Below are 10387 nucleotides of genomic sequence, written 5' to 3' on the forward strand. Positions count from 1 at the left end.
TGAGATTCAAGAAGATAAATGCATAAAAAAATTTAAAAAAAACTGGATGCAGGAGCCAAACAGCAGAAAATCTTTATGGTTTTACACCTGAAGAAGCTTATGGGAAAACACCTACAGACCTTCTAGTGGAAAACACCTACAGAGAGTTGGTCTGGAGAGTTTCCCATAAGGAAAAAGAACGGAAAAATTATAATGGTTATCGCGACCAATACGCCAAATCGTGATGAAAATAGAAGATTAATTTAGGTATTGAACCAGTAGAGGGAAAACAAAACCTAAAAGCAAAACCTAAATTGAGCGAAAACTCAAAACATACCTGAAAGCGACGATTGAAAACAGCAAAACCGATTGGAAACGACCTGCAAGGAAACAGATGAAAATCGAGAGCCAAAACCCAAAACCCAAACACAAAACCTAAAAACAAAACTCAATCAGTTCATACCTGAAGGCGATTGTGAAGCGAAGCCGATTGGAAATAGCGAAGCCGATTGAAACAACGAAGGCGATTGTGAAGCGATTGAGGTGGGAACGATTCGACGATGGAAGACTCTTAAAGGGAACATCTTGGGGAGTGAAGCGTTGTCTCGGGAGCTGAAAATAGAGGAGTGTTCTTGGGGGAGGAGAGAGCCGGGTAAATTGAAGAGACACATTGGGGGAAGGGAAGGCGTGTAATGTAAAATAGGTTTAATGTAAAATAGGTTTAAGGGTATTTTCGGTATTTCAAAAGTTAAGACTTTAAGACTTTCATCAAATTTGTTTAATAAGGTAGTATAGATTAGAATATTACAGTTTCGATCATTTTTAATTAAAAATGTAGGTGAATTACATGTGTATAGATACTCATTTGCGGGGTTAATGTGTTATCTATCTCCTTTGTTGTCCACGTGTAGTGATTTTATTGGATATATGATGTGTACTCCTTACCCCTTTGCCTATTTTACTCAACACCCCACATGAGCATGAGCAATGTTGTGGCATTTTCGAAATTAAGACTCCATTGTTGTCCAATAATGAACACGGTATATACACTGAGCTCAAACGGGGGTTCCCTTTTCTCATCACCTCACTCGCACTTTCCTCCTTTTAGGACCATTTCTTAGCTGACGTTTTCCAAACCAGATAAAATAATCCACCTTTACCAAAAACCCACTGAATTTCCCAAACGATTATCACAAACCCCCATCGTTTCTCCATTACAGCTTCCTCTACACCTTTAAATTAAGCCTTTATCTCTTTCTTGATTTCAATTTCTATAAAAAAAAAATGGAACCCATACCCGCGAATTCTCTTCCCGTCGGCTATCGTTTTCGTCCCACCGATGAAGAACTCGTCAATCATTACTTACGTTTGAAGATCAACGGTTACGATCGAGAAGTGAGTTGTATTCAAGAAGTCGATGTCTGCAAGAAAGAGCCTTGGGACTTACCCGGTATGTTCTTCACTTTCCTTCTCTCGATTCTTGTTGACGATGCCAAGATGTTGAATTTTGTCTTTTAGGGTTTTATTTGAAGCTAAACAGTGTGTTTTTGAACTGTAGGTTTGTCGGTGATTGAGTCGATCGATAATGAATGGTTCTTTTTTTGCCCTAAAGATCGAAAGTATCAAAACGGGCAGCGATCGAACCGCGCCACCGTGTCTGGGTACTGGAAAGCCACCGGAAAAGATAGGACGATCAAGACTAATAAAGGGGGAAGTGTGATTGGAAGGAAGAAGACTCTTGTTTTCTATACTGGTCGAGCCCCAAAAGGGGAAAGAACTCATTGGGTGATCCATGAATACAGTCCTACCCAAAAAGAACTCGATGGTACCCATCCTGGACAGGTGCATAAATAGCAATTATACATATATATGGTCAGTCGGAAAACCTTAAAAAAAAATTGAAAAAACAAGGAACACCCTGGTAACAATTCATTTGATAAGTAATTTATTCATTTGCACATGTGCATAAAACCAGGAAACAACTCCAATTAATGGTTACCGGGGTGTTTTTCAAATTTTCATTTTCTTATGTTTTTCCCTAGATCTCCCTCTATACATATATAAATATGTATATATATATGTGTGTGTGTATCTTGGTTGTGAATTCCTTTTAGAATATTGCTTTAACCAGTATATAAGTGATTCCTGTATGACCAACCTTTTGTTAGCTCCTTTTAGCTTCCATTAATGGTCATTTTGTAGGATTCTGAGTTTCTATTCTCATGGATTCAGATTCTGAGGTTGCTTTATGACTCAAGTAGAATGTTGTCTTTCTGATGATTCTTGGCTATTGTTCTTAATTTGTTATAATCTTCAAAACATTTGTGATCATTTATGATGTTTTGTATACTTGTTGTTGCAGAATCCTTTTGTGCTGTGTCGTTTATTTAAGAAACATGATGGGAAGGACGAAATTCCCGAAAGCTTCGACTGTGCTGATGTTGCGTCTCCTCCTTCGATAGTGAAGCCGTCTCCCGAGGATGTTCAATCAGAACCCGTGACACCAAATTTTTTGAATGTTCAAACCCACGTGCAACCTTCACGCACGGAAACTTTGAAAGTTGAAGATTACGATAGAACGAATGACTCGCTGGTTTTTCTTGATTGTCATGACATGGATCCTTCGAAAGATCTAACGGTATGTGACTGTGTGTGTTAGTTTTTTTGGTATTTCTATGTAATATGGTTTCTTTAATATCCTGATATTTCTAATTTGCAGCCATATCCGGAGCTTGAAGATGATCTACAAGTTTTCTGGGATCCTTCGCCGCAAAATTTGGATTCAAAAATCTTTTCCCCTTTGCATTCCCATATGCAGTTAGAGTTTGGATCTTCATACTTGGGCGGTAACAATGAAATTGGAAACTATGGAAACCAACATTTTGAAATGCAGGATGAGTACGGAACAAATGCCGAGGAATTGCTAAGTTTTATAGATGAACCGGATCAGTTTTCTTTCGATGATTCTGGTTATAAAGGCGATTCATTTGCTCAACCTTCTATGCCCAAAGTTGACATTAAAGATTATGGATATAGCAGCGAGTCTGATGGCGAAGTCATCCAAGTTCAGGTACGTTTAGGGGTTGTTTGGTTGGTTTCCTTAAAATCCTGTAGGGATAAAGCTGGTTGTGTGGATTAATCTGTCCTTATAAATTGGGATGATTTTTGTTTGATAGGGTTTTTTTAATAGATGGAAGAAGCATATTTATTAATTGGGGCTGGAAGGTTTAAAAAAATTTGGCTTTCTGCATAAAGCTCCTCCCTAGTCCCTAGAAGCTTACTGAATAAGCCACTACCAGACAATCATTAGCTGAATCGAATAAGCTATGAGTCCCATTAAACTCATTAAGCTGCTAACAGACAGGCCCTTAGGGGATGTTTGGTTGATGTCATGTATGAATAAAGTTGTTTGTGTGTATTAATCTGTCTGTATAGATTGGGGAAGTTTTTTATAGATGAAATAAGCGTGTTTTTAATTGGGAGGGGGCAGGTTTGGAAAAAACCCTGCCTTTCTGCATAAAGCTCCCCCTTATAAGCTTACTGAATAAGACACTTTCTATATCATTAAGTCACTACGAAACAGTTACATATAGCTGACCGAATAAGCTGTGAGTCCCATTAAACTCATTAAGCTGCTAATAAACAGGCCCTTTAGGCTCAATCACTGCTGAAAACATGTTTGTGGTAAATTTACGTTTGTGTCATCTTGTGTTTTGTAGCCTATACACAGTGGTTTCTCAACCGGTGGACCAGTTAACATGGGACAACAAGCGTATCATTGGCCTGAAGGTTTTGAAAACGGGAATGGCGGAAATTCTGCCCTCCAAAGCATAATGACCATAGAAAAGATCCCTCCTGAAGAGTCGTGCAGCAGCAGCAGCATCAATAATTCTGGGACGGGCATCAAAATCAGGAGCCGGGGAACACAGGGAATCGGTAATGGCCCGAGCTTTGCTAACCAAGGAACCGCACAGAGAAGAATCCGTTTGCAGATGAAACCAAGAAATTTGATCGAAAAAGAAGATGAAGGGAAACAGAAGGTGGGTCTTCATTTTCATTTCCTGTCTCTTTTTTCCTTACGGAAAACGAAGTTTTCTAGACGTTTGTTGTTGATTCTAGAAATGGTATTTACGTTTACAGGAGAATTATAGTGATGCTGCCTCGATGAACAAGGGTGTGAAGTCCAGAATGTCGGGCGTTGGTTTGCGTATGCGAAAGGTGATTGTGGTTGTGGGTTTTTGCGTAGGAATCGCTAGTTTATGGAAATGGTTAATTGACTGAGTAGGGAAGTAGTTATTTTGTGAATTAGTAGGAGGTGTAGAACGATGACTTGTGATGTTGATATATCGTTGTTTATATAACCGTAGTTTGTATGGGATCGAACGTAAAAACGACTGGTTGTTTTCAGGAGTTGTATGATAATAATTTGATGGTTCTGTGAGTTATGGACTTGAATCTGTTGTTGTTACAAGTAAATGTGTTTGCAAGTTGAGTTTGGCTTTTCCTAAAGTTTAGATTAGGCAGAAAGCCCAAAAGATGTTCCATCACTTTATCTCATCCCATCCCATCCCTTTTTGTTTTGTTATCTCATTTGGGGTAGGTTCAATTGACAAGTGGGGATGTTTGGTTGATTAATCTGTCTATATGGATTTAAAAGGTCTTTGTTTAAAAATGTTTTTTCATAGATGGGAGGAGCGTGTTTTCTAATTGGGAAGGATATTTTTTGGCTTTCTGTATAGAACTCCTCCTAGAAGCTTTTACTGAATAAGTCACCTTCTATATTATATAGTCCATATCAAAAACTCATGTTTAACTGACCAAATAAGTTGTGGATCCCCTTAAGCGTATTAAGTTGCTAACAAACAGATAAGTTTCATTGTGAACCAAGGGACAAAGGAGTGTGCAGTGTGAATAAGACATTCACGAGTTATTTATCAAGAATAATGTATCATTCATAATGAATGCGTATCATTTACAGAATGTGTGTCATTTACATCCTGAATGGTGTATCATTTTATGAATAATGTAAACATTCATCGTGATCTTGTTCATGATGAATGTGGACAACTGGGGACACGTGTCATGGTCCATAATAGAAACTTTCCTCATTTCATTAGAATTCCGAATAGCAATTCAAACACGCAAAAGAAGGCACAAAATCCTTGAGGAAATTGAAAGCGAGTTGGGTCGAGTTAGGCTCATGTGGTTCACCAGAAAAAGAACGATTTGATTTCACATACGACGCGAATGTAACAAATTAAAAACCATTATTTAGATGGTATCAAAAACACATGATGCCCCACCATTTCTTGTTCTTTTCTTCAACTCCCATCCCCACCTCAACCCTTTATCATCCCCTAAATCTTCACCATTTCAACAAGAAACAAGATGTTGAGAGTGGGTTTCATGGTGGAGCTTCTTCAAGATTACCAGATGATCATGAAAATGTTCACAGAACAACTCTCGCCTCATCTAAGACGCGCGAGCAGGACGATCACGGCCCCATCATCATCCACAGATTCTTCCATTTTTCTTGTTTTCTTCTGATGAACCATTCACATAAACACACACTCATATGCAGAGTGTTGTTTCCTTCTTAATCTGTTAAGTTTTTCTTCATTTTCTTGGTTTGATATGCAGATTGTTGTTGCATTTTTTATTTTGAAGGTGTTCTTCTGTTGTATGTCTTTATGTGTATCAATTCAAGTCCTCTTTGGAAATCAAAAAAACAGTTTTGTTGATTTTTCATCAAGTCTTGTATGGATAAAGTTGACTGTATAGATTAATCTATCTATATAGATTGTGAATGTTTTTGTTTGGAAGAGTAGCGTGTTTTTTAATTGGGAAGAACAACTTCGAAAAAAACTTGACTTTATGCATATAGCTCTCCCTCCTAGAAACTTACTACCAAACAGTCATATATGTAAATAGTTGACCGAATAAGCTGTGAGTTTCGTTAAGCCGTCTCTTACTTTTCTGTGCAGATTAATGATTCTAGAAAGCAATCTACAGTTTTACTGCACTGTTGATTTACCCCAGAAAAGAAAAGGGAATTTGAAGGGTAGGGTTCAAGTTTTTGGCATTGCTAGAATATGATAATAATTGTGTGAAATACATTTGCACAAGAGATGTTCCCATTCATTTGAAGCAAACAAAGGTGTCCAGATGAAGGCAACAACATAAACTAATAGTATACATTACAGACTGTGACATGATGACCCCATCTTTGCCTTCTGCATCTTCAATTCTAATGCTCCTATCTCTATCTCTATCTCTATCTCCATACAATACAGTAAAATTGGCTTTATATGATGTTTAAATGTTTTAATAGTCAATAGACTGCTTTATAAATTTAGAAGATCTAACAGTTTATTAGCTAAAAACAGTAGCTAGAATGCCCCAAGAGAAGCTTTATGTAAAAAGCCACGTTTTTTTTCCAAACCTGCTTCTACCAATTAAAAAATGTAGTTCTTCCATCTGTGAAAAACCCCTACCAAACAAAAACCTTTTCAATCTACAATGACAAATTAAACCATATTAACAGCTTTATCCTTTAATGAAAAGTCAACTAAAGAGCCCCTTAACAGAAAACCAACCAAACACCGGCTATTTGCATAAAAATCAAGAAAATCTTGAAATATGCAAATCATGGTCTCTCTCTTTCATGGTGGAAGAGAGAACCAAAAGAAAAGGGATTTCAGCAATAAACCAAAAAAGCATTGCAAAAATCATGATCCTTATGGAATTAATTCAGGTGAAGCAGCTAGAAAAGTTTAATATATTCTCCAAATGAGAGTGCACCACCATAGTCAAATGGGGATATGATAAATCTCAAAACTCATCTTCAAAAACACAAATTAAGAAATTCTACCTAAGTAGTAAGCTCCATAATTGCACTCACAATGTCCCCATTGTGAGTCTTGAGAGCCTTGACCGCCTTAGGCCTCGACACACCCGCTTGAGTCATCACCAGATCGATGTCACGTGGTTCGACCCCAGTCTCATCCACCTCCTCCTCCTCTTCATCCGCCTGTGCAGCCGCAGCCGCAGCGGAAATGTCGGATTTTCCCATAACAGACCCCATATCCGGCATTCTGAACTGTTGGGCAGCTTGAGTCTGCAATTGTGAACTCAAATCCTCAATCTTTGCCTCCCCAAATATGACATAAGTTTCCGAGTTGGGGCTCTTGAATACATCCGGTTTTGAGATGAAAAACATGATCTGTATCATCATAAAAGAAACCGTTTGAACGCTATCTCAATAGAATCTTTAACAATTTAACAAAAAAAGAGAAAAGTGGCTAACATTCTTGGCTCTTTTAATGGTGACCCTGCTAACACCAAGAACCGGTTTCATCCCCAACTTCAACATCGCCTTTCGACTCTTCTTCTCACTCCTACTTTGCTTTGAACTCTCACTCCCACCTAAATTTCATTCCACAATGCATAAAGATCATGCTGATGAAAGAATATATATATATATATATATATATATATATAGAGAGAGAGAGAGAGAGAGGGGGGGGTTCAGGCAAACCCCAAAAAAAATGAAAAACTAAGGATCACCCTCGTAATCATTTATTTGGAGTATATGCCATATACAAATAATTGATATTGTTTCATGGTTTTTATGCATGTGTGCATGTTATGCATATGTACATACCTGACAAATTGCTTATTAATTACTTGTATGCACATGTGCATACCATTCAAATAACAGTTACTAGAGTGCTCCTCAGTTTTTCATTTTTTTACAGTTTTCTCACAAACCTGACCCTATATGTGTGTGTGGACATCAAACAGTACCCAATTGTGTCAACTACTTGAAAAGATGAAAAAACACAGTTGAGCTTAATCTAATAAGCTAGCATTCAAAAGTGTCCCCCTACCCATGATCATCCCAGATAAAGGATTTCATCAATAACTTAATCCGATGCTTTAAAACATTATATATATATACACACACACACACATCAAAGAGTACCCAATTGTGTCAACTACTTGAAAAGATCGGGAAAAAGTCGAGCTTAATCTAATAAGCTAACATTCAGAAATATCCCCATACCCATGATCATCCCAGATAAAAGATTCCATCCAGTAACTTAACCCAATGTTTTAAAACACATTCAAAAGATATCTAAACAACCACATCCAGTAACTGAATTCAATGGCAAACAGACTCTTAAGAAGCTAAGAATGTAGCATATTTTACCAACATCATAAAATCCTACAAAAAGCCATCTAGAACATATATCCAATAAAAGAATCACAATTTTACAACTAGCTTGCTTAAATAGCCAAACAAATAGATAAACACAGCTTAATTGCGAACAGAAACAAAGAACCCATCAGTTATCTAATCAAGATTCGATGATAAACATAAAAGAAAGTATAAATCTTGGATGCAAAACAACCCCAATACAAGAATCTAAAAAACCCTTGAAAAGCTGAACTAAAATGACTACCTTGGGCACCGTCTTCCTTGTCATCATCATCGTCGTCGTCGGAATCGGCGTCGGCGTCGTCGTCGTTGTGGTCGTCTTCCTCCTTAACATCCTCAACGACACCCTCGACCACCGTCTCATCCTGCATAGAATCAGCTATATGCGTCAATAACAAGTACGAAAGAATGGAGCGTTGATTATAATAAGAAGATTAAAGAATGTAGAAGAAGTAACACCTCGACCTTCTTCTCGGATTCAATTTCTTCGACGACGGGGCCCGGCATCTTTAATTGATAAGGGTGGTGGTTTTGAAGTGGAGCACCGGTGTGGATAAAATCTTTCCAAGCAATGGTGTATATGGTTATATATAGAGATATGCGGATTTTACTCTCTTTAGGTTTAGGGTTCCTTCTTATTGGGCCTTTTTCTTATTGGGCCAACTTCACAACAACATGTAATGATTTTGAAAATTCGGTTAATATCAGTTGGGTTAAAAACAATGTAGAAAATGGGTATTACTATTATGTGTTCATTTGACAATCCAATACCCATTAGTGTTTTGCCAAGAGAATCCACCGTTCGATCTTGTTAATACTCGAGATCTTGTTGTTTATGAGATGCCAACAATGAGGAGAAATTCTTTTGCCAGTGGTTCTGCCACACTCATTTCTTTTCTCCCTATGGCGCTACGTGTTGTTGTCTTTGGTTGAGCGAATCGCTTTGTTCTGATCCGAGAATCCTTACGTCTAAGGTCGAGCAACTAACGCCCTCTTTGTTGGGGTTAGATCCTCGTTGTTGCCACTCTCCTCACTGGGCGACACTCTAGCCTCCATTGTAGGTCGAATGTTGGAGTTTACATCCGATAAAGTTGGACCATTTCTCGCTCATATTTGTTGGAACCTCTCTTCCTCCTCGATACTTTGTTGGATATTAATTTCACATATTCTCTCATGTCTAACCAAGCACAGTTATACAAGTTTAACTCAAAAATCAAACCAGTTCCACAAAATCAATAACAAAAGCATCATCATCACTACAAAAATATAGTAAGCACAAAGTGCCCCACAAATAAAACAACCAATATTTGACCATAACTGCAAATACCCAAATTGTAAACCTTTTTACACCATCTATAAGCCATTAAGCAACACTGGGATTTGAGTGACCATTAAGCATATAAAAGTTGCACAAAAACCTCAAGAAGAGAACAGCATTTGGAATCATTGGTATATCCTTCATGAAGTTATGCCCTTTTTTACACAATTCCTCACAAAATTCCAACCTTCAGTATCAATTGCATGACAATGGCCACCCACTCCAGACCATGATTTGCAAGGTGCAGCAACATCACACACATAGCAATAGCACTGCAATTAAACAGTAAAATAACATTTAGAAATATCAAAGGTAAAGAACCAATTTAGCCCCAAAATGACATTGGAATTACCAATTTACAGTAGCTTTCATGGGGTGTATTCTCGAATGGATTATTTACACATAAATGTCTAGAATGGGGATAATCTCTGCAAGCAACCTACAGCAGAAAACATGAACACCCATTTAAAGAAACAAAACCAAGAATGGATGATGAAGATGATGAATGAACTCTCAAGTCTTAATTTAGGATCTTGATTTAGGGTTTAAGGAAAAAGACCTGTCCTCTTTCAGCGAGTAAGGAAATGTCTGGAGAATCTTGGGGGTTGTTGTGTTGACCCTTTTCGGGGGAGATCTTGGAGAGATCAAAAGAATCTTCTTCTGGATCAAAATCGAGGATGAAGCAATCTTCTTTCTCTTCAAACTCTTTAATGGCGGATTTTCTCTTTAAACAGAAGATGGGTCTTAAAGGTGAGTCGTCATCGTCATCGGCATCGGTAAAACATTCAACAGCTGTTTTCTTGTTCTTTCTGGGCGTGGAGAAACCTGGAAGTGAATCGAGTTCTCGAACAGACGCCATTGATCAGAAG

The 10387-nt window shown here is 37.9% G+C and overlaps 3 protein-coding genes across 4 annotated transcripts; 1 reads left to right on the forward strand and 2 right to left on the reverse strand.

Annotated features, from left to right (window-relative positions):
* Positions 1-966: 966 nt before the first annotated feature.
* On the forward strand, positions 967-4450 carry LOC112509443 (NAC domain-containing protein 91-like). The gene is made up of 6 exons (XM_025114406.1): positions 967-1429; positions 1538-1821; positions 2342-2617; positions 2699-3049; positions 3699-4019; positions 4120-4450. Exons 1-6 carry the CDS (start codon positions 1264-1266, stop codon positions 4258-4260), a joined length of 1539 nt encoding a protein of 512 aa, XP_024970174.1. The 5' UTR covers positions 967-1263; the 3' UTR covers positions 4261-4450.
* A 2238-nt stretch (positions 4451-6688) lies between these two features.
* Positions 6689-8769, reverse strand: LOC112509407 (nascent polypeptide-associated complex subunit alpha-like protein 2). 2 transcript variants are annotated; one of them, XM_025114349.1, is made up of 4 exons: positions 8660-8769; positions 8445-8565; positions 7286-7404; positions 6689-7201 (listed from the first exon to the last, which is right to left on the reverse strand). In XM_025114349.1, the coding sequence occupies exons 1-4, from the start codon at positions 8705-8707 to the stop codon at positions 6851-6853; spliced, it is 639 nt and encodes a 212-aa protein (XP_024970117.1). In that variant the 5' UTR covers positions 8708-8769; the 3' UTR covers positions 6689-6850. The 2 variants fall into 2 exon arrangements, with proteins under 2 accessions (XP_024970117.1, XP_024970118.1); XM_025114350.1 differs by having other exon boundaries at positions 8666-8760.
* A 685-nt stretch (positions 8770-9454) lies between these two features.
* Positions 9455-10387, reverse strand: LOC112510356. The gene is made up of 3 exons (XM_025115754.1): positions 10078-10387; positions 9871-9957; positions 9455-9790 (listed from the first exon to the last, which is right to left on the reverse strand). The coding sequence occupies exons 1-3, from the start codon at positions 10375-10377 to the stop codon at positions 9659-9661; spliced, it is 519 nt and encodes a 172-aa protein (XP_024971522.1). The 5' UTR covers positions 10378-10387; the 3' UTR covers positions 9455-9658.

The sequence above is a fragment of the Cynara cardunculus genome, assembly GCF_001531365.2.
Source record: "Cynara cardunculus var. scolymus isolate 2C chromosome LG 3, CcrdV1, whole genome shotgun sequence".
Taxonomy (NCBI): Eukaryota; Viridiplantae; Streptophyta; class Magnoliopsida; order Asterales; family Asteraceae; genus Cynara; species Cynara cardunculus.